Consider the following 25397-nt stretch of genomic DNA (forward strand, 5'->3'; position numbering starts at 1 on the left):
CTAATAGTGCATCTAATGCTAAAGATTAACCCCATGACCCCGGCCATTAAAATATTTATTCTGAACTGCAGCAGATTAAACCTGGTTATTTTCCCCAGAATAAGCAGTAAGCACTTTTTTAGCTCACCTGAGCCGAAGGCTCAAGTGAGCTTTTCTGATCACATTTTGTCCGGCGTCCGTCTGTCTGTCTAGCTGTCTGTCCGTCTGTCTGTCTAGCTGTCCGTCTGTCTGTAAACTTTTCACATTTTTGACTTCTTCTCAAGAACCGCTAGGCCAATTTCAACCAAACTTGCCACAAGGCATCCTTGTGTAAAGGGGATTCAAGTTTGTTCAAATAAAGGGCCACACCCTCATTCAAGGGGAGATAATTGAGAATTAGTGAAAATTTGGTGGTATGTTTTAAAAATCTCCTTCTCAAGAACCACTGTGCCAGGAAAGATGAAACTTAAGGGGAAACATGCTCAGGTAGTGTAAATTTTTTTAAGTTTGTTCAAATCATGTCCCCCGGGGGTAGGGCGGGGTCACAATGGCCGACCAAAGTTTTATATAGAAAAATATGGGAAAATTCTTAAAAAATCTTTTTCTCAAGAACATCAGAGCCATAATTGCTCATATTTATATGGAAGCATCCCCAGGTAGTGTAGATTCAAGTTTGTTCAAATCGTGACCCCCAGGAGTAGGGCGGGGCCACAATGACCGACCAAAGTTTCATATAGAAATATATAGGAAAACTCTTTAAAATCTTCTCAAGAATAGCAAAGCCATAATTGCTCATATTTATATGGATGCATCCACAGGTAGTGTTGATTCAAGTTTGTTCAAATCATGTCCCCAGGGGGTAGGGCGGAGCCAAACTTTTGGATTTAAACTCTTCAATAGTAAACCAATTACTACTTTTTCCTAGCCACAATGCTCGGGTGATGTTGCCCATGGGCCTCCTGTTTTAGGCTCTAATGGTCAGAACTTATGTCATGGAAAGATGTAGATCTCTCATGCAACGGAGTCTGTAACAAAATGCTACTCTACAGTTTTTGTCTGATTTCAAAATAACTTGTCACACAAGTAGAATATACACCAAAATACATAACTATAAGTGCATCGGTTTTAGATTTCATTAAACAGTGTTGGCATGGATACTAAAAATAGAAATTTCTGTGAATTAAATTTATTTCAAATGCTCTTTTCCTACAGTTTTGGTCGGATTTCAATATAAACTTTAAATATTCTGGTTTGATTGTGTGCCCTCTAAAGTTACAGTGTCTCACAATATGACTAACAAATAGCTTTTCTGTTCTTGAAAATATAGATACAAGTATACTCTTTAGTAAAACTTTTATCCTCCATTGTGGGGCTGGTCCCCCCCCCACCCCCTTCAACAAACTTGAATTCCCTTCACCAAAGGATACTTTGTGTCATTAATAGTTTTGGCTTGAAAAGAAGATGAAAATGAGAAGAAATGTTTACAATGACAGAAAATGACTAGTAGGCCTAACACTTGATTCCCATTCTCTAAGAAATATCTTAGATGTAGAAGGTCAAACTAAATATCTCATATTTTTTTTTAATTTTCTATATAATTAAATTACTTACTTAACTAATATCCTCTTTGTGCCCCAAGGACACATAAGGCCATTCTACAAAGAACACCACCAACCTGCTAGTGTCTCCTTCCAACTCTTTGATCTCTTAATTAACAGAGCCTACATTGTCAGCCAGGTGTTCTTTGGCCGTCCTCTTCTCTTCTTTCAGTCGACTCATTCAGGGGCCCATATGATAGATTACTTTGTAAATAATATATGTTAAGAAGAATATGATATCATTATCTTTATTGAAAAAAAATTACAGAGTTGTAGCTGCAGGTGAGCTAAATGGCATAAAAAAAGGAAGATGGATTCTAAAACTTATCAGGTCAAGGTCATACTTTAAAAGGTCAAGGTTATAGAGTTTAAAGGTCTTATTTAATTTATAGTTTTGAAATATTGACAATGTAAACCTTTAATTAAGACAGTATTAGAAAAAGATGTGTCAATAGGCCTACTCTGTATTGGAATGATCTAGAGAAACGTACTTTACATAGAGTTACCGCCCTTAGTGCGCTCTCTAAGTAACTATGAAGCAAGATGGCCGACACCAGCATGAGTGAGACACCAGCGGACACACAAATCGGAAACGGCGACTCAGCAGAAAGTCTCAGCGAGGAAGTAAAGAAGAAGGCTGATGAACTAAAAGACAAAGCTAACGAATTCTTCAAAAGTAGGATTTCTTCTCTGTTATTGAACAAAATACATCATTAGAACGGTTTCAAATTTAGCATGTGCACTTGACTCTTGAGTACCATACATATAAATAAGGAAGATTAAGATTCCCTTCAGGTCCTTGTATGGAAACAAAGTGAATTCAGAATTGATAACTAAAAGCTCAAATAAAAATAAAATGGTATGCTTACAACTAATTATTCTTTCTAAAAAAGTTGACTATAAAAGTTGACAGGATTTCACCATAATGCCATATCATTTCTCTTTGCAAGTCTTCAAGTTTGTAAAAATTAACAGTAAGAAAAGGTTGGTTTTCTTGTAACAATTGAGTTAATATACAGTTAAAGTATGTCATTGAGGGAGTTAGCAAGATTCCAGTTCCTGAAGGCCAGGACTATATCCCTACTTGCCGAGGTGCAGCCGAGGGAAATGGTTAGTCCTAGTCAAGGGGAACTCATCGTCTCAAGCCACGGTCCGGAGTCCGCTTATATACATGTAGCTCTCTCCTACCCGTGGCTGCTTTATCACAAAAAGTGTTGTTATCTTGAATATTCACGCCTCTCTATTGTGGCGTCATATTCAGTCAGTGGAAAGTTTTGTTTCCATCGCAATCGAAATCAACAACTGACGTCAACAGTATACAAGAAATATTTCCTATACTGCGATTGGATATTGAAAGGTCGCGATAAAGTTCTTCGTCCGACTATGCTTTACTTGCATTGGTCAATATTTTAATGAGCTACGAAGAATTCTCTCCTCGTTGAACCATGGCCAGAATGGGAGAGGAGCGTACATGTTGGCCGTGGTTTGCGACGATGAGGGGAACTGGAATCAGCAAACTTCAATCTCAGTGATATACATTCTAACTGTTATGTTATATGGATACAAAAATTTAATTTAAAAAATAGAGGATTACAAATGACAGGGAATTAGCTTGCGGAGCAGGGATTAGCTCACTTGACTATAACGCACAGGGATCGATTAATCCAATCAGTCATTCCCATATAATTCATACAAATGAAAAAACGTCATGTCGCCAATGCATTTTCAAAGCTATGGTTACTAATATTCAAATAATTCCTTGAGGCTTTATGTTAACATATTTTGTCACACAAAATAACATTAGCTGTGATATTTTTTGATATTTTTTGTCCGAGTATTCACACAAAAGGAAGCCTGGAATAGTGTAAAAGGCGATGTCGCCAGCGTATACCTTGCAGTTTGAGTGTGCATTACCTGGTCGCATTTTGTTCTAAACAAACAGAAATTGTCTAAATTAATGAAGAAACATGTCAAAATCATATAAATGAATCTTTCATTGATAAATGAATAACGATTTTTAAACAAACCTTTGATCATCGCTGTCGCCAAATTTCACCTAACCTACCGTTACAGTGTTTGAATATTTTTTAAGATAATACAATATATCGTTAGTAAAGCTAAAACTGCGTTTTTTGTGTCTAATATATATTAAAACTTTAGCACAGAATCTTTTTTTAGACAGATCAATAAAACCGTGTTCAAAATTTTTAAAGATATGGATTTTTTATAATGTCGCATATAAGAACCTAACCTACGTGACGGTGATTGTGAAGAAACAGAGGTTATGTGAAGTACTATTTCAAGGCAGTTGATTGACACCAATGGGTATGTCTAGTAAACAAAAAACAAATGTAAGGAAAGTTAAAGAACAATTCAGATATAAAGATATTATTGATGGTTCTAACCTCCGTAACCTCTAACCTCCGTAACAGAAAATCCACAAAATCTAACGTGTGCAACATTTCAGGTGTTTAAACCTACCAGATAATGCTGGAATTTAATCTTTAAGTCGACAACAAAATGTAATATGAAAATCATAATGCGTTTAAAGCATAAAATAACGGTATTTATACCCGCACTTTCTAAAGAAAGTTCGGGTATATTGTTGTTACTCATGTCCGTCCGTCCGTCTGTCTGTCTGTCACACTTTTCTTCCCTGAACTCCTCCTACATTTTACACAGTAGCTTAATCATCTTTTAAGAGATGGTTGGTGGTGTCATGTAGATGTGCAGTAAGGTTTCGGAATTTTGATTTTGCCCCGGGGGGTCAAATGTGGGTCGAAAAATGACGTTTTTTGTGCAAAAAGTCCCGTCTTCCCTGAACTCCTTCTACATTTAACTCAGCAGCCAAATCAACTTTTGGGGGATGATTGGTGGTGTCATGTAGATGTGCAGTAAGGTTTCGGAATTTTGATTTTGCCCCGGGGGATCAAATTGGGGTCGAAAAATGACCTTTTTTGTGCAAAAAGTCCCGTCTTCCCTGAACTCCTCCTACATTTTACTCAGCAGCCAAATCACCTTTTGTGGGATGATTAGTGGTGTCATGTAGATGTGCAGTAAGGTTTTGGAATTTTGATTTTGCCCCGGGGGGTCAAATGGGGGTCGAAAAATGACGTTTTTTGTGCAAAAAGTCCCGTCTTCCCTGAACTCCTTCTACATTTAACTCAGCAGACAAATCACCTTTTGGGGGATGATTGGTGGTGTCATGTAGATGTGCAGTAAGGTTTCGGAATTTTGATTTTGCCCCGGGGGATCAAATTGGGGTCGAAAAATGACGTTTTTTATGCAAAAAGCCCCATCTTCCCTGAACTTCTCTTACATTTTACTTAGCAGCCTAATCATCTTTTGTGGGATGATTAGTGGTGTCATGTAGATGTGCGGTAAGGTTTCGGAATTTTGATTTTGCCCCGGGGGGTCAAATGAGGGTCGAAAAATGACCTTTTTTGTGCAAAAAGTCCCGTCTTCCCTGAACTCCTTCTACATTTTACTCAGCAGCCAAATCACCTTTTGGGGGATGGTTGGTCGTGTCATGTAGATGTGCAGTAAGGTTTTGAAATTTTAATTTTGCCCCGGGGGGTCAAATGGGGGTCGAAAAATGACGTTTTTTATGTAAAAAGCCCCATCTACCCTGAACTCCTCTTACATTTTACTTAGCAGCCTAATCATCTTTTATGGGATGATTAGTGGTGACATGTAGATGTGCAGTAAGGTTTTGGAATTTTGATTTTGCCCCGGGGGGTCAAATGGGGGTTGAAAAATGACGTTTTTTGTGCAGAAAGTCCCGTCTTCCCTGAACTCCTTCTACATTTTACTCAGCAGCCAAATCACCTTTTGGGAGATGGTTGGTGGTGTCATGTACATGTGCAGTAAGGTTTCGGAATTAAGATTTTGCCCCAGGGGATCAAATGGGGGTCAAAAATAACGTTTTTCATACAAAGAGCCCTGTTTTCCCTGAACTCCTCTTACATTTTACTCAGCAGCCTAATCATCTTTTGGGAGATGGTTGGTGGGGTCATGTAGATGTGCAGTAAGGTTTTGGAATTTAGATTTTGCCCCAGGGGGTCAAATGTGGGTTGAAAAATGACGTTTTTTGTGCAAAAAGCCCTGTCTTCCTTGAAGTCTTCCTTAATGTTACTCAGAAGCCTAATCATCTTTTAGGAGAGTTAAATATTTTGAAAATTATGTAAAACATCAACGTCAAGGGGTAACAAGATGTGTTTGTGAAACACTAAGCGCCCGTCGTCAACAAAGTTCGAAAAAACTATTTTTAGCATATAGTTCACAGTCAAAGTCACAAGGTCATTAACCTTGGTATTATTTGTAAGAACTTAATTAGTGGGGTATGCATACTAAATATGAAGTCCTTATCTCTTATGGTTCAAAAGTTATGGCAAAAAGTGGAAAAAGCTATTTTTAGCATAGAGGTCACAGTCAAGGTCACAAGGTCATTGACCTTGATGTCATTTGAAGGAACTTAATTAGTGCAGTATGCATACCAAATATGAAGTCCCTATCTTCTATTGTTCAAAGGTTATGGCAAAAAGTGGAAAAAGCTATTTTAAGTATAGAGGTCACAGTCAAGGTCACATGGTCATTGACCTTGGTGTTGTTTGAAAGAACCTTTTTAGTGGAGTATGCATACCAAATATGAAGTCCCTATCTCCTATGGTTCAAAAGTTATAACAAACAGTTGAAAAAACTATTTTTAGCATATAGGTCACAGTCAAGGTCACAAGGTCATTGACCCTGATGTCATTTGAAAGAACTTTATTAGAGGAGTATGCATACTAATTATGAAGTCTCTATTTCTTATGGTTCAAAAGTTATGACAAACAGTTGAAAAACCTATTTTTAGCATATAGGTCACAGTCAACGTACAAGGTCATTGACCTTGATGTCATTTGAAAGAACTTTATTAGAGGAGTATGCATACCAAATATGAAGTCTCTATCTCTTACGGTTCAAAAGTTTTGGCCAAGGTTAAAGTTGACAACAGACAAACAGACAAACAGATAAACAGACAAACAGACAAACAGACAGGACAAAAACAATATGCGCCCCGAAAAAATTCGGGCGCATAAAAAAACATCGCATGCTGGGAAACACCTTGAATTCTTATGAGTAATTTATGTACATGTCAAATATGAGAGTCATATCTCATCTCAATCATAAGTTATAAGCAAATGCAACATTTTTGAAAAGTAGGTTAGGCTTGATCGCTTCAAGGTCAAGGTCACAGTGTAAAAGTCATGATTTATTTGGAAAGGTCTTATCACAGGTAATAATATACATGCATTATGATATGAATGCCCTAACTTTTCTCTTTCAAAATGATGAATTTATAACAATTTAATTTTTTTGCAAGTTGGTCAAACTTCTAGGTCACATGTAAAAAAAAAAAAAGAAAAAACCATGCCATTCTCACAGGTAAATATTCTAATACATAAGTTTAATATGAATGTCTCTTCTCATTCAGTAGATATGACCGTGATAACCAAGGTTAAATTTATTGAGACGGGTACGTCTTTTAACCACAATGAACCACAAGGAACCACAATGAACCACAATGAAACCACAAGGAACCACAAAGAAACTACAAGGAACCACAAGGACATCTTAATTTAATTTTAATGAATCTATATATGGTTTATAGGCATTTTTTAGTCATTTGAGTCACATAGGTGACCTAGTTCTATCTGTTATTGTCCGACATTGTGCTTCCTGTCCGTCTGTTTCCTAATCTTTTGAACCATTTCAGCTCCTTTTCTTGAACAGCTTATCCAATTTCAACCAATTTTGGCAGGGTACAAAGCATCTATAGGTAAAGGGAAGTAAAACTTTTGGATTTTGAATATAAGATACCTTTAAGATCTGAAAGGACCATCTGAAAATAGATTACAGGGAAGATTTTAGATTTATGATTATACTAGTATATAAATATGCAAATAAATAATACAAGAGGCCCATGGGCCACATCGCTCGCCTGAGCACCAAGGGTAGGACTAGTATAAAATGGCTTTTTATTGTAAAGTTTAAATCCAAAAGTAGTCCCACGACCAATCATGGATTTGCTATTTTTAAGAAAATGATTGAGAAGAAGATTTTTAAAGAATTTTCCTATATATTTCTATGTAAAACTTTGGTCGGCCATTTTGGCCCCACCCTACCCCCGGGGGTCATGATTTGAACAAAATTGAATCTACACTACATGAACATGCTTCCATATAAATATGATGAATTATGGCTTTGTCATTCTTGAGAAGAAGATTTTTAAAGAATTTTCCTATATATCTCTATGTAAAACATTGGTCGGCCATTTTGGCCCCGCCCTACCCCCGGGGGTCATGATTTGAACAAACTTGAATCTACACTACCTGAGCATGTTTTCATATAAATATGATGAATTATGGCTTTGTCATTCTTGAGAAGAAGATTTTTAAAGAATTTTCCTATATATTTCTATTTAAAACTTTGGTCGGCCATTTTGGCCCCGCCCTTACCCGGGGGTCATGATTTGAACAAACTTGAATCTACACTACCTGAGGATGTTTCCCCATAAGTTTCATCTTTCCTGGCACAGTGGTTCTTGAGAAGAAGATTTTTAAAATATACCACTAAATTTTCATTAATTCCCAAGTATCTCCCCTTGAATAAGGGCGTGGCCCTTCATTTGAACAAACTTGAATCCCCTTTACCCAAGGATACTTTGTGGCAAGTTTGGTTGAAATTGGCCCAGCGGTTCTTGAGAAGAAGTCGAAAATGTGAAAAGTTTACAGACAGACGGACAGACAGACGGACGCCGGACAAAATGTGATCAGAAAAGCTCACTTGAGCCTTCGGTTCAGGTGAGCTAAAAATTAGAGGGTCCATTCTACCTATTCCCACTTTCTGAAATTCAGGTAGGAAAAGGTAACATTTTATGTGAGAATAGGTGGAATTTTTAAGTAAACAACTAATTACCCGGTAACATAACTGCTGTATACTGTAGATCACTAAATTTTCGCGACACCTTATTTTCGCGAGATAGTTATTGACTCTTTATTAGCGAGACATAATTTTCACGAATTGATGTTTTTCCTTTATATAATCGTAAGGAATACTTTTAAACGCGAGAATGAAATTTTCGCGAGCTCTTTGTCTCGCGTAATTACGCGAAAATTAAGTTCTCACGAATAAAACGTTATTTACAGTAAACAGTGATTAATGAACAACTGAAAGGAAAATTGGCTTTTTGAAAACCCAATAGAATTAATACTAAATCAGACTTTTTACAAATATTTGAAGGGAATATTCGAATTTTTCATTAAAATTAGATTAAGATGTCCTTGTGGTTCATTGTGGTTTCATTGTGGTTCATTGTGGTTAAAAGACATACCCTATTGAGACAGATGGACTGAGTCTGACATACAAATGTACATATTTCTATATGAATTGGGTAAAATTGGCCCAGTGGTTCTAGAGAAGTTAAAAATGTAAAGAGTTTTCAGACAAACAGATGGACAACACGTCACGACAGACATTATATGCTAAGGAAACCAAAAAAGCTCAAAAGAGTGTTTTGAAAGGGTTACAATATGGCTGGAGTATTTGAAAAGCTATTTTTTTTCCTGCAGAGATATGCATGACCAACATATTCATGTTTTATATTTTCTTTAGTGATTTGTTTGTTTATTGTGATTACAACTTCCCTCATATGGAGACACCACCAAATAATAATGAAGATAAGATGTGTTTGTGAAACACTGATGTCCCAGTATGGAAGCCTATGGCGAAGGTTGAAGTTTCTCAAATATATGTCAAAATCAAAGGTCAAGGTCAAAAGGTTCAAATTGTTAGTATCAGAAGAAAGTCTTGTCACAAGGAATGCACATGTGAAATAAAGAAATCCCTAGTAATTCCTGTTCAAAAGTTAATTGCCAAGGTTAATTTTTTTGTTTAAGTGGTTCAAACTCTAGGGTCAAGGTCAAACATATTTATACATGTTGACAGTTCACAATGAATACAATATGTCATGATAAGTATGAAAGCCCTAGCACCTACTGATCAAAATTTTGGCAGAGTTTAAAGTTTGGTATTTTTCTTGTAAAAAATTGTATACCATGTCAAGCGATCAGAGGTAAAAATCAATGGTACCCAAATAAAAGGTCTTATTAAATTGTCACAAGAAATAAACCTATAAAATGTGGAAGCTATTTGTATAGCCCATCCCACTTAAAACTTATGGGCAAGCTAGCTAGGATTTAATTTCTGCAGACTTATATAGACAGACATACTATAAACACAAGAAACAAAATATGTATAATAATTAGTCAAATGGAAAAAAATATACTATTTAACTGGAATAACAAAATACATTGTTATTTCAAGGACGGGAAGTGGGTAGGAAGATTGGAATCCCCCCCCCTCATCCCCCCCCCCCATCTGGCATTTGCTTTGCTATTTAAACAAGACTATGTACTGTAGCAAGTAAAAAATGACTCTTGACATCCTCTCCCTATAAACTTTAAACTATAAACATTGACCTCACTATCATTGTTTTTTTATTTGTTTATTTGTTTTCATTTTTTTTCTCCTGCTTGTCACGAAATTCTGGGCTGGAATTTTTTGACTGAGATGTGAACCCCCCTCCCTACTCCCGAAAAAAATTCTGGATCCGCACCAGTATTGGCAGTAACTGAATGTCACATCGACAACGGGAGATAACTTCACAATATGAAATTCGTCTAGTGTGGCATGCGATGATCTTTCACCCTTTTTAAACTTTAACCTAATAGTTTGGGTGTATTTTACCCCCCACTATACTAAAACTTCTACTTACCGACTCCCTGTGTCTCAACTTCATGAAATATAAATCCAATTATAACTCAAAATGAATTAATCCAATGCACACTAGACTGCAGCCATATGCCATTTTGGCGAACCTTCGTCGATTCCATCACCTGATGAAGTGGGAATCGGCCGAGGTGTGCCAAATGGTGTTTAATCTATAAATATGATAATGGGTGACGCAACGTGATGTGATGTAGAAATTTACATGTTCACATGCAGGTGCGTAGCTGCCTAAACGCGAGTACGCAAGTGCGTACACATCATTTTCAAAAAAGAAAGAAAGAAAAAGAATAAAGAGAGAGAGAGAGAAAGAGAAATTTATTCGGAGAAAAGGGACAGTATCTGTCTTGCAAATTATTTACATCTTATTGTTTCTATTATTTTTTTTTGTTCAGAATATCGTTAAAATCCAGTCTTTTACACTTCTTGAGTAAGAAAATATTGTTGAACCAAAATTTTCAACTGTTAATCTGCGTAATTCTGATTATCCGAACAAATACATGTATTTGATGAAGGGAAGCGATCTAAGTGACATTGATCTAAAGAAAAAGTTACAAGAGTCTTGGACGACTAGTCTATGAAATAATTTCCGTTAGAGTAATGAATAAATATCGATAAACAAAAAAAAAAAAAAAATGGCAAAATTCAAATTACTTAACAAAGTGAATAAAGATATGGATCATTTATGAATATCTTCTTTTACTGATGTTACCAAATTGTAGAATTTTAGTACTCTCACATTGTTTAAGCTATCAGAATATAAAGGTTTTCAAAAGACCCACACCCCCGTTTAATATTTTGAAATACTTTTACTTCAATGATAGCTTATTAAATTACCTCTCTGTTTTATCCTGTCATACTTGGAATTTTTTTTCCAATACCAATATATTCATAAATTAATTTGATCAAATGATCCTTCTCTTCCTGAAGTATCTATGGAAGTACACATGTATAACATAGCTAAGTGTTTGCTTGAGAAAAGAGTTATAGCGTGATTTCTTCTAAAGAAAATGACTGAAAAATTTCGTTAAATCCAGGAGCTTCCGGGGGCTTTGCCCCCTTGCCCCCCATAAGGGCTTCGCCCTGGACCCACTGGGGGCCTCATGGCGGCCCCCACACTCCCGACCATTTCCTGCGTACACTTCGTTTCAATGCTGGCTACGCGCCTGCCATGTATAGTACAAGAACAAATTTTAAATTAATTCATAACAAACGATATTCAATTTTAACAAACTTTTTCCATCTAGCCTATTCCAAAAAGTATGTGCTGTGTGATTGTGGTGTCGAGGGGGGGGGGGGGGGTTAGTAAATTTAAAAAGGTCCTATTATGAGCAAAACATATATCACAAACACAGGCACCTGACGTTACTTATTTTTCTTTTTATAAAAAAAATTATACCCTTACCTTATTATAAGGTAAGGGTATAATTTTTTTTATTAAAAGAAAAATAAGTAACGTCAGGTGCCTGTGATCAAAATCTAATTTCAGACGCGGATCCAGAAATTTTTTCCAGGGGGGGGGGGGGGGGGTCCACCGCAGTCAAAAAAGAATCCTATCCCAGAAATTGACAATCAAAAAAAAAAAAAACCTAAAGTAAATCTCACCCAAACGTCAAAAACCTATATCGTGGGGGGTGGGGTGGGAGTAGTGGTGACTTCTATTGCCGCAAATGTTTAACTTTTCATATCTATATTTACACATATTCGTGTTTACCAGGGGGGGTCTGCATTTTCCAAGGGGAATCCATTGTAACTTTTTCCTTGTTTTAGTATAAACATTTTTTAACCTTGTAAATTCCAGGGGGGGGGGGGTCCTGACCCCCCCCCCCCCCCCCCCCCCCCCCCCCCCCCCCCCCGACAGATCCGTGCATGAATTTACATCATTAATAAAATTCAGACTGGTATATAATGAATTAAACATGTATAAAATAAATATAAGAGGTTCTGAGTTATAGGTCACAGGGTCTTAGAATTTCATACTCAATTTGATGAATACATGTAAATTATAAAATTATTTTGACTATTTCTTTGGAAAGCCGCCCAATATGTAGGAGCATGTATTTAGAGGCAAACACCTTAGTGCGGGTATTACTGTCTCATGACAGCATCTAGTTTTGAAAATATTATGGTAAAAATGGCCTTAACTTAGATGTTTTTGCATATTACAAATAAAAATGATAGTGTTTTTTTCTTCGTTTTGTAAATGTCTTATATTCCGTAATGGAATGGGCACAAAAGAATTCAACCTTATGTGAACTATCAGCGGTGAACAGGGAAATTATACTCGTTTATACGTGAAACCAGCGATGTTACGGGGGTTAGGTTTTTTTGCAAAAAATGGATTTTTGTGTTTTTAAGTGAATTTTTTATATATTATGATAGATAAAATAAGTTTTTTTTTAATTATGTTGATGTGTGACAGTCACTTCACAATGATTCAATAAATCACTTCATTATTACAAGTTTCAGTTACTAGGTATTTCGTAACGGAGGTTAAAATATTTGTTGTTTTTTTTTTAAATCTAAATGTAATTGCCTTAAAGCGTTAAAACAAATATTTTTTTTTACAAATGAATATTGTTTTTTAATTGTTTTTTATTTAAATTCACAATTATATAGGTAAACGCAATCACACCGATTGTTCGAAACGAAGGTTGTATATTTTGTAACGGAGGTTATAAAAGTTTAAATTTTCATTTTCACATTTGCAGTTAAAAAGACAACAATATATTCATAAATATTTGATTAAGTTGATTGCCCCTTAATAATGATGAGCGACATTAGTTTGTAAAGCCAAAAGGAAGTCTAAAATTCGGTTTACTCTTTTTGTACATATTCAGAATAACCTCCGTAACGAAACATACTTTTGGTAAATTGCATTAAAAAACAGGGGAAAACTGTTTAGTTTTTCTCTTTATTGTGTAAATACATCCTTTTTAAAGTGTGTTTGACTCCTTTTACAAAGTATTTTTATCTCTTAATCTTCAAAACGAGTTTTTGTAACCTCCGTTACAATTTTGGAGCAATTTGTATATCAACTTTTCTTTAAAAAGTGGTCAAGAACCACGAACGATAGTATTGTTCTCCCGCCTACCTCTAAGTCAATTCTCAAAAGTTAACATATTCGAATGATTTTCAAAATGTTTATAGATATTTATATGAATTTTAATAAAACGTTACTCTTTGGGGATACCAAAGAGAGATAACTCTATAATTTTGGTAAAACTTGAGTTTTTCACTATAGAAATCAATGGAAAACGGAAAATATTTTAAAACATCTTTCCCCCCCGTGAAACAAAAATTCCTTTTTACAGATAATATAGACTGTCATTTTACAAATGTATGCCAAAGCTTTTTGTGTTTCACGGGGGGGAACATATGTTTATAGACAAAAAACAAAAAAAAATGCTGATTTTTCACCAATTTTAAAGCTATTTACAACTACATAATTGTATTTTATTAATTTATATATGTTTTATTTATTTGCGTAAAACATAAGAAAAGATATGAGATACATTTTATCATATTTTAGCAGTCTTCGAAATAACCTGGGTGCCCCATGCCCGGGACTTGGTAAATTTGCCAGCGGGCATGTGAAAATTCTCAAATTACATGCCCGAAGGGCATGTGTGAATTTTCTTCGATTCACAGTGTTTACTTGCTATTTCTTCTGTCATACCCCAGTTATTCATGTAAACTTGCTATGTAATGTCTTAATCTGAATTACCAGTCTACATTTGTCTTACGTTACATTATCGGTACAACCTGTCAAATGATTATCAATCGTAATCATTAAAGTGTTTAATTTAACCTATTTGTTTTCTGAATGTTTCTTGCCAAATTACGATATGTTTATTGATACCACATGCAGTGGACTGCTGTCATGATGATCATGATCTTACTTATGAAATTCAATTCAGCTATAATGGCCAACAAACGGCCAGCATGCAAGTCAAAAGTTGTGAACAAGAATGCATACGAAAATGGCAGACAGGCAGGCCACGGTTGATTTAAAACTCTGGAAACTATTTAAACTAAAGATTGAGAGAATTTAAAAACAGAAAAACTGTCCTTATAGTTACATGTAATATAAAAACCTTATTTTTTGTTGCACAATCATATCTCTGCTATATGAATGAAATTTGAGTAGGGCATGTACAAATTTCAATGGGCTGGGTTAAAATGACCGGTATACATGCCCGAAGGGCATGTGCTGAAAAAGAATTGTTGTGAAGACTGTTTTAGACTATTTCAAAATATGGTGATTTTTGAAAGTTCGATTTCACTAGAAAATATCGTCTACCCCCCTTTTTTCGAGAGCTGAAATTAATGATAATTTACTATCTAGTGCTGGAATTAAAATGATTAATCAATTACCATAGAACTGTTCTTTGTATTAAACAAAGATTTAATGGCCAAATTGCCATTAAAATTGAATTTAATGAGTGCAAAATGTAGGCGGGAATCAAGAGTTAGCTAGAGTACGTAGTTCTTTATAATCAGAAAAGGTCTTTAATTTTCAAGATATATCATTTTATTTTTCAAATCAAGTGGTCAAGTAATGTAACAATCTGTTCGTTTGGCAATATTCCTTCTGGAAAATAGAGTTTATTTTATTGTCCAAAAATTCTGTTATCTGGATTTACACATATTTAGTCAATATTTTTTATATTTGCAGTTTAGAATTTCTTTGGTCATAATTTAGTTGTATATATTGATAAAGCTTCGAAGTTCAATAAAAATTAAAATATGAACAAAGACTTTAATAACTTTACAGCTGCTTTTTCTGAGTTATAACCTCCGTTACGGAGTTCTTGCATGTGGTGAGTTGGAATAGTCCTAAAAACTAAACGAAGAAAGATTAACGTGTAAAATTTCATTTTATTAACAAAGGATGTTTACTTTATCAATCAAACACAAAATTATATTATTGCTCTCAAATTCGTTTTTCAATACTATGGACTTGGTAATTGTATGAATTATACGGGAATGACTGCAATAACATAACAGTTGAACTTTGGTATCTCGATCTACGATATGTCGAATACCATGGATATGTCGAAGTGATGTAGAAGTCCCTACCATACATATTCTTTAAGTATTTTACCCTCCATATCTCAAATCCTCGGATATCTCGAAGTTTTTTCTCAGTCCCATAATATTTGAAATAATGAAGTTTGACTGTATATTGATACAAATGATACAAAAGTAAAATATAGAGGATTATGTATAACCGGGAATTAGCTTCCAAAGCAGGAATTTGCTTAGTTGACTAATGCATAAGAATTAATTAGTCCACTTACAGTGATTTCTCGGGAATTATTTACATTTTTAGCCGGGCTCATTTCTCGTAGAGAAATGCCTGGCTATTGGGACGGTGAGCAACAGAAAATGCTGCTTCTTCACCGCCAAATTAAATTTACGAGTTAGAATATAGTACGTCTACGCAATCACCTTTGAGGCAATACAAACACAGAATTAAACTTTCATATTTATCTGAAATTATCAAAAAATAATTAAAATAAAATGCTTTCTATCGTTTTCGATAATTAATTATTTGGTTAAAATATGCTAAAGGTATTCAACAGGTATCCCTGTCTGCGTCATATTCTATAAATAAAGAGTATACATGCTAAGACAAGTGCGGGGAACAACATTAATGACTTGATGTACGCTTAGATGCAAAACTCCCCGCCGAGTACCCATCTGTGCATAATTGTATGACCTTAAATAATCTTGCTGCATCAGTATTTATTTACTTCTGTTGGTATGTAAAACCCCGAAATGATACAAGTGACAAATATTTTACGCTGTTAAATTCTACCTACATTTTAATTAATTTTAAAGCTTTTAAATGCTATATATGACATAGATATAATATATAATCATCTTTTCAATGTCTGAATCAGCTTGTTTTTAAACTGTCATCGCGGTCTTGTTCATTACCCTGTAAATGAGCCCGGCTTTCAGTACTTCTGAGTACTTTGATACTATCTAATTCTTATGTAGGGAAAAATCTAGCTGCAGATCTGTAGCTCTCCGAAAAAATATATTGATAGACCAGAGAGCTACAGTGCCACCCATTGAAAAAAATATATATTTATTGCGCACAAAAAAGTGCACTCGGTTCTTGATTAATTCTTCCAAATTCCTCTATTGCAAATAAGGAAAGATTAAAAAAAATTCCTTTATCTTCTATCAAGTACTCTCGTAGTTGACATCCGAACGAAGCATATTGGACCGAATTATCTTTGAAACCAAAATGGCAGTATAAATAAGCGAAATGTTTTCGATGATTACAATATCAGGGTTCGGAGGACTATTAACAACAATTATGAGGAATGTTTGGTTGTGGAAACAGTGAAAGAATATGTAAGGAACACACGGTTAGTAATAGATTGAGATTATAGCTTTAAAAACATGGAGAAATAAATCGAAAACCGAGCACACTTTTTTGTGCGCAATAAAATATATATTTTTTTCAATGGTTGGCACTGTAGCTCTTCGGTCTATCAATATATTTTTTCGGAGAGTTACAGATCTGCAGATAGGAAAAATCAAAAGAGGTACAATACCGACCGGACACAACCTAACAGAAAGCGAACCCGGAGCGGACCCCGGGTTCGCTCTCTGGGTCTGCTCCGGGTTTGCTCGGGGTCCGCTAGGGCTGACCCCGAGCGAACCCGGAGCGGACCCAAAGCGAACCCGTAGCAGACCCCGAGCAAACCCGAAGCGGACCTAGAGAGCGAACACGGGTTCGGTATTTCTTTACAAAGCTGTCAATCAGGATTAACGATTAACCAATCAGCGCATCAACCAATCAAAATAGGATATTGAACTGTCGATTGGGATATAAGATCGAACGTGTTGATTTTATTCGATATAAATCTCAACACTGTACATACAAGCAAAACGTGTGAATGTGCTGTGTAAATCTATTATGATAATTAAAATACTATTTTATATTCATTTATTTTAATTCTCCGGGTAATATTTTAAATTTATATATTTATTTTCTTTTTTTTTATTAAAGCAATTAATTAATTATATGTTTTGATTTTCAAAGAAGAATTACTTGAATATTTACGTTTTTATTTTATTTAGTTTTTTACCAGTATTTAAAGTCCATTTGGTAAATAAATTAAGTAAATACATCAGTCAATGCATAAAAATAGAAATCAATTGATATTACAATTTTTACTGACAAATAGAGGAGAAAAGAAATATAGTTGGTCTTCGACAATTATTGTAAAATTTCACAGTTCAGGAATATTAACGTGCCCAATATTTAAATATAGATAGATACAGGAAACATCAAGACGAGGGAGAGAGAGATATCATAACTGTAAACTCTCATCATTAGACTTGATTTTAATAATAAAACCTGATGACTTTCACTTAAATTTCTATGAATCGTCCTCCCAATACTGTACTCAAATTGTTTTCTAAAAGCCTGCTGCAGCTTTTTTTTTTACAAACAATATACATGTACAGGACAAAGAAAAATTTTTAAAAGTCAATAGAACAAAGGAAAAAGCGAAACCAAAAACAACTAGCACTGCTACTAAACTACTAAACACTATATATTTACATAGTTACATGTTGAATTGGAAATTTATATAAACTATTAAAGACAGAAATCCTGACAGCTGTGAATACGTCTGGTTGATCGGGGTATGCTCAGGTGAAGGGCGATTTACATAATTGAACGAATTAATTACGCTAATTAATCACGACATTAGTAAATCGTACATTGTTACATTCTTTCAAAATGGCGTATCTATACTTGACAAAGAATATTCAGAGAAAAATAATATAGAAGGGATATTTTAACATATGAATTATGATCTATTATAAATTTTGAAATGTTTTAGGACTAATTATTAGGAAAAAATAATTAATAAAGGCCTAAGCAATACATAGTTATGTGGGTTGTTCGAGAGTTGGTAACGTAAACTAACTGTAGAGACTAAATTGAAAGAATAATCTTGTTAAGTATCATCAGGAATTGGGTCTAATTCACGTTTATTCTGGTGAAGTCATTCAGTTTGTTAATACCATTAGGGCAGAATGACTGCAATCTGTGCAACCAGAAGGAAGATTTTCATATACTCGCATTTTTTTCATGCCCAAGAAGATCAAGATGATTAAGAAGATATTGCAATAATTTTGATGTAAATTTTGAATAATTTAATTTAACAGGTAAATTGAGAAATCATAAATAAAATAATTAAATAATTAGAATTTTTTAAAGACAATGTGCGTGTGAAATAGGGGGCATGTATTAATATATTTTTATCGGGTCGAGAGAACTATTATCATTTGCCTTTTTCTTTATTCTGATAAAAATCATACTCGCTCCAAAATTCTGACCGTAAAAAAATATACAGTGTAATTTTTTTTAAGAGATTGTCCAGTTAATGTTTTTTTACGAACTTTTAATGTGTAACTGCTGTAAATGAAATCTAAATATATCAGATGTACAAAAGGTTACATGTAATTTTTAGATGCGATATCATAATTCACGTGTTAAGCAAACATTTAGACTACGATTTTGCTCTTCTTTTTTTGTTTTCTCGTTATAACTTAAGAAAAATAAATGCCTTATAACCCGCTGTTAAATTAGTTTGAATTTCTCGGGATCGAGAAATCAATTATTCATGTTCATGTAAATCTACGTCGAATGTACAGCTGAATTTTAGAAAATTTATCAATGTTCTCCATTATATCGCTGTTTACATGCACAGAGTACATGTCCGCATCGTCGCATAAATAACAATGATCGATTCACAATACCATTACTGTATTTGGAATATACAAGGGGCGGGGCTTACTGGCGGTGAGATTAAAGCGGGGTCCGCTTCACGCACCAGTGCGTAAAGCGGTCCCAGGAAGCGAACGCGGGGTTCGCTCTAGCAGACCCAGAGCAGACCCCGAGCGAACGCAGAGCGAACCCGGAGCAGACCCAAAGCGCACCCAGAGCGGTCCCAAAATTTCTGAAAGCGAACCCGAAGCGGACCCCGAGCGAACCCGGGGTCTGCTCCGGGTTCGCTCTGGTGTTAGGTTGTGTCCGGTCGGTACTGTATAATTTATGTTAAACTTGTAAATAAAGTCCTAACATGAAAATTATTCATCTTGTTTTTTATAATAAGGCATGATTTAGATGAGATGTTTGTTTAAGTGTAGGCCATCACCAGATCTGCATTTTACACGTTTTCCAGAATCAAAACACAAAGTCTTGGGAAGAGATGTGGATGAAAGCAAAAACCTGAACACTTGTCTAAAGATAATAACAACTGATGTGCAAAGTCAATATTGAACAGAAGCCATTTTTTTCACAAGAGTCTGCAATTTTATCAATATGAATAAAATAAGTAGAAATCTGTGCGCTTGAAGTCTTCGACTACGAGCTAATTTAAAAGCGATCGATAATTAGCAGCCTTGCTACTTTAGTTATTTCTATTGACTTTATTTATAAAATTGTAGTCTCTTGTGTGTTAATTAGCATATCTATGCTAATGCGCATAGCTCATCACTTGGTCAATTGTGTGCAAGGGCTGACAAATAGATTTTTAAGGCACTTGTCCAAGGGCAAGTACATGGTCAAAATTGACTTGCCCTACCTGAATTTTTGCTTGCCCTACCATAAACGAATTCTGTATTTATAGATATTTTTTCAAAAAAAGAGGAAGACAAATGCTGAGTAAATCATGCAAGCCCCTATGCCCAGCTTTAAATTTATGGCCTACAAATAAATTCTAGTTTTGACGAGTCATTTGCCCACGGGCAAGTGGTTGATAAAATTTCACTCGCCCACCCTAAACTTCACTATACCCGGGCGTCAGGCAATGGAATTTGTCATCCCCTGTGTGTGATTTATATTGACACTATTGATAACCTTGCAGACTCCTATGGTTTTATAATTTACGCAGTAAAACACGTTTAGTACAAACTCGGATATTGCAAATTCACTGATATAGCAATATTATATATTTCTTAGATGATCCCAGCTATAACTCTTTTCCCCCTAATGCATTACATCCTTTACCCCCTGATGCCACCATTTGACGCTATGCCCCATTTCCCTGATGCCACCATTTGACGCATACACACAACAACCCTAATTTAGCTCTGTGATTTCCCCTGTTTCTAAATAAATTCAGCTCTAAATGATAGCCAATCCTGTGTATTACACATTAGGTAATGTTACTATAATCAGTGAAGTCACAGCTTGGTGTGAATTCACTTGAGATTTACCTGTGTGAAAACAATGGCACCCAGTCTGTTTACAAGAAGAAATTGGGCCTTGTCACAAGCAAAATTCAGCCTTAATATTGCATTTTATGTAACATACCTTGGATTGCATTAGCATTCACAATGTTTTTACATCAGTTCTAAAGTTGAATTTAATAGAAATAAAATTTTACAATGAAAATTAGAGGAAGAACATCATAGAATCGTTAACAAGAACAACAATGGCGGCCACAGATTTCCCATGTGTTTTATGAGTACTAAATAATCTACTTTCAGCATTTTTTTCATCTGGGCATTGGTTTAGATAAAAACATGTATTAATTTATTTTCCCCAAGACTTTTGCAAGAAGTGGTCAACTAAATATATAAAATATTTATAAACATGCCTGCTTGAACATGATTGTGAAGTTTAGTTGGCTCAAGTCTAAGATAATTACCCATCATTATTAATCTATCTTAATTAATATTAATTAAACAAAAAATAATGAGCCTTTTAATTGGTTTGGTTCTTATATTTTAAGTTTACTGGTATATTTTATAGAAAATTTCTTTCATAGAAAGGATAATATGAAGATTACAGGTAGTTGTGAAAAATTCATTTTACCTGGTTTCACCTATATATTGTTAATTGTAGATTAATTATTCTTAGAAAATTATATGACAGTATTAAAGTTCAATCCATTCCCCAAACATTGATATATAATATGTGCCACTTTGATGATGTTTAGGTACTTAATTAGCATGTTCTAAATATAATGGTCAGTCATTTCAAGTCATTCAAAATGGCTTCAGGGGGCAGCCAGATAAACACTCTAGGGAAATCGCAAATGCGTCAAATGGTGGCAACAGGGGGAAAAGAGTTAAATCAATAAATTATAAATAAATTAAAATATTTTTTATTTAATATTTAACAAATTTCTTATTTGGATATAACAAATTACGGATATAGCCAGTTTTTGAAACTCACTGTGAATTTATAGCTAGGCATGCAGGGCTGACTGAAAGTTGTCAGCCATGCCAAAAATGAATTAGCTCAAAAAAAAAAAAAAAAAAAAAAACAATTGTCTTTTATAAGTTCGTTTTAGCAATATACATGTAATGTGAATGGTGCAAGCTAATACATATATTCTATCCCTAACCAGTATGCTGGTGAATTCTGCCCATTTGCTTGTTTTCTCTCTGCAACCAGGGACATATGTTGATTTGAGAGAGTTATATTAAATACCGTATAGCCGTTTTTTTTGACGGGACACAAATTTGGCGATTTTAGGTTGTTAAGATATATCATTAATTTTGGTGGATAATATTTTGGTGAATTCAAATTTATTACCATTAAGTCGCAGGTTAAAAAAGCGCTCTTGTTACGATTGCACACCCTCCCAAACTTGCCAAAGTGTCGGGAAATCATCGGAAATACGCAGATACCGGTACTATTGTTAAATCACACGCCAAATATGAAAATTCAGATGTAGTTCTTATTTGAAATGCATAAATAATGTAAAGAACATTTTTAAAGAAGTAAAATATTTGTATTAAATTGAAAACGAAAGTAGGACACGAACTTATTTTTTCCGTAGCTAAGTTTGCTTGTTTAGCAAGCATGACACCTTTATAACTTGAGGGTCGATTGTCGATTATAGATTATAGAACTAAATATTTTTGTTTAATCAAAATAATGTCAGTATGGATAATTATATCTTTATTTATAACTATTTGTTGACTTATTTAATGGTGATAGCTCTACCGGTGATTTGCCATGACCATTCAAAAATGGGAAATTTACAAACACAAGGTGTGTAGGCTACAAATTTAGCGGTTTTTATTTTGGTGAATTTTTATAAATCGCCAAAATAGGCTAAAATTATATTCTTGCCAAAATAACCAGCTATACGGTATCTGAATTATAAGTTTTTGAAAAAAAATTGACACATCCAGCCGGGCGTCAATAAGTGCCAATCTGTCAGCCCTGACGAAATTTGTGCGTCTCGGGCAGTCGAGCCCACAGTTATTTCAAACACTGATATAGTGAAGTAACTCCAAAGGCCCAGTGACTTCTTTATAACTGAGTTTTACTGTATTGATGTAAATAGTTACAAATGGATAATTTTTGTACAAAAACAAACTGTAATGATACTGCAGTTGCGGACTTAATGATTGTACTGATGTTGAAAAAGAACATTATATTATAATCAGACTCAAGCTGTATTTTGGAGTAGCATTTTGACGCAGCACAGTTAAGGTTACAAGTGGAAATATTGGCGATTTTTTAAGATAAAAAATACATACTTTATTAGGATGGGCGAATCTTTTTTAGGAATTCACTGATATAAAAAAAATTTAATGTGCTTAAAATCTACATGTTGGGGACATTTAGATTTTTTATTTAGACTTGTGATGTGATTTCGATGTCACATGACTTTGGCAATTATACTTGCAGTTTTAGAGGTCATCTATAAATTTCAATATTACAAGGGCATAACCAAGTTAAAAATCTTAGTTTATTTTATAATCCTTTTCAACACTATATCATGTATATTTAGTTTGTGAAAAGTGCTTCGAACCTGTATAGATTCCCTTTTTTAATTGGTAAAATATAATTTGTTGGACGGCAGTTTGAATATTTTGCTGGTCAACTACATTAAATATAGCTATTATTAATTTATTTGCAAGATTTCAAGAGGTTCGCAGCACTTTTCAAATATCTTAATGCTGCTTAAGCTTATGTGTAAAATTTTGACAAGATACATTGAGAGTATGCCCTTGCAATAAATCGCCCTTGCAATAAATCAATTTATTAGGGCCCTTCCATTACTTTTTCAATGAATCTGCATAAAAAAAAAACACAAGATAGTATCGCTTGTCTTGAGAATGCATGTACTGTTAATAAATAAAATAGTAAAATAGACATCGCATCCAAGTTAACAGCTTTTTATTTTACTGCAAATATTTTTTTTTTTGAGAACAAAAGACATTTTTCAGTGTACAAAATGTGACTTGATCAGCCTCTAACTGTGTACAAACTACGTCATTTTTGCGAGATGACGTCACTTTGATAAGTGCATTGCGATTGATGCATCGTTTGTATACTGTTGTGTGGGATTTAACAAATGACAAAACTGCATGTAATAGTAAGTTTGTATGTAGTATACAGCTATCCAGCTGTTTGAAATAGCAAATAATTTCATTTTGTGGTATTTTGAAGGCCTTATATTATGTGTGACATCATAGTCAACATTTTCCGTACAAATTAGGCCCCGTCTCCTTACTGTAACCTTAACTGTGCTGGGGAGAGTATTTAACAGAAATTTCTATTTTTAGTAACCAAGGCAATAATGTTCATCGAAGTCAAAAACTGATATACAGAATTGTGTATCTTAGTGTAGTATACTTGTCTGCCAAGCTACAGTCAATTCTCGAATTATCGCCATTCGATTCATCGCCATTTTCGCAATACCGCCATGATTTCCCAAGAACATTTTTCCTGCTATGTAAAATTCTCTTATAACGCCAAATTTGCATACCGCCATCCGCCACCCTATTTTGACAACAAACGTCCATTTTTAAGTGTCAATTATCTCGATATACCGCCACAGGTGTGCGTGGTCAGTGAAGCGAGGCTAATTGGTTGACACTATCCTTGTTGTAAAGCATGCAAAGGCAGACAAGGTACATTGGTCAATCAACTATGAGGGCTGTTTAGAAATTATTGAGACAATTAAATTAATACTCCATAAAGGACATAGATAATTAAATGATAATTCATCAACATTTTATAAAGAACAAAATTTAATATAACACTTATGCAAAATTAATAATTCCTATGACAATAAGAAAAGTTTCGGTGAAATGATAAACACGCATATATATAATCATTTGATAATGACCCGGAGCAGCATCGCACTTTCACTTCCTTTTGCAAATTCATACATGATTATGAAACAAAAGATCATTATTTGTGTATTTAATTTTTAGCTCACCTCGACGAAGTCGAGATGAGCTTATGCTATACCCCCGGCGTTGGCGTCGGCGTCGGCGTCCCAGGTTAAAGTTTTATGAGCAAGTCCATTCCAAAGTAACTATAAGCCCTACCTGAACCAAACTTGCATGGATGATGCATCTAGGAATGTACACTACAAGACTTGCTTCGGATGCTGGATCTGGCCTACATTTTCAAGATGAGTGACCAGGTTAAAGTTTTTGGAGCAGGTTAAAGTTTTTGGAGCAGGTCCATTCCCAAGGAATTATAAGCCCTACCCAGACCAAACTTGCATGGATGATGCATCTAGGGATGTACACTACCAGACTTGCTTCGGATGCTGGATCTGACCTACATTTTCCAGATGAGTGACCAGGTTAAAGTTTTTGGAGCAGGTCCATTCCCAAGGAACTTTAAGCCCTACTCGAACCAAACTTGCATGGATGATGCATCTAGGGATGTACACTACCAAAATTGCTTTCGGATGCTGGATCTGACCTACATTTTCCAGATGAGTGACCAGGTTTAAGTTTTTGGAGCAGGTCCATTCCACAGGAACTGTAAGCCCTATTTGGACCAAACTTGCATGGATGATGCATCTAGGGATGTACACTACCAGACTTGCTTCGGATGCTGGATCTGACCTACATTTTCATTCCCAAGTAACTATAAGCCCTATTTGGACCAAACTTGAATGGATGATGCATATAGGGATGGACATTACCAGACTAGCTTTGGATGCTGGATCTGACCTATATTTA

The 25397-nt window shown here is 34.8% G+C and overlaps 1 protein-coding gene across 4 annotated transcripts in view; it reads left to right on the forward strand.

Annotated features, from left to right (window-relative positions):
- Positions 1-2085: 2085 nt before the first annotated feature.
- LOC134234356 (serine/threonine-protein phosphatase 5-like) overlaps positions 2086-25397 on the forward strand; it is a 124581-nt gene continuing 101269 nt past the window's right edge. For all 4 annotated transcript variants that reach the window (XR_009985165.1, XR_009985166.1, XM_062716412.1 and 1 more), the window contains exon 1: positions 2086-2253. Coding sequence is in view for 2 of the 4 variants with exons in the window: in XM_062716412.1 (XP_062572396.1) it covers positions 2121-2253 (133 nt within the window). In the remaining 2 variants the exon portion in view is untranslated. The remainder of the gene's footprint in view (positions 2254-25397) is intronic.

The sequence above is a fragment of the Saccostrea cucullata genome, unplaced genomic scaffold, assembly GCF_032062105.1.
Source record: "Saccostrea cucullata isolate Sc308-1 unplaced genomic scaffold, CSIRO_AGI_Scuc_v1 ctg575, whole genome shotgun sequence".
In the NCBI taxonomy this organism is placed as follows: domain Eukaryota; kingdom Metazoa; phylum Mollusca; class Bivalvia; order Ostreida; family Ostreidae; genus Saccostrea; species Saccostrea cuccullata.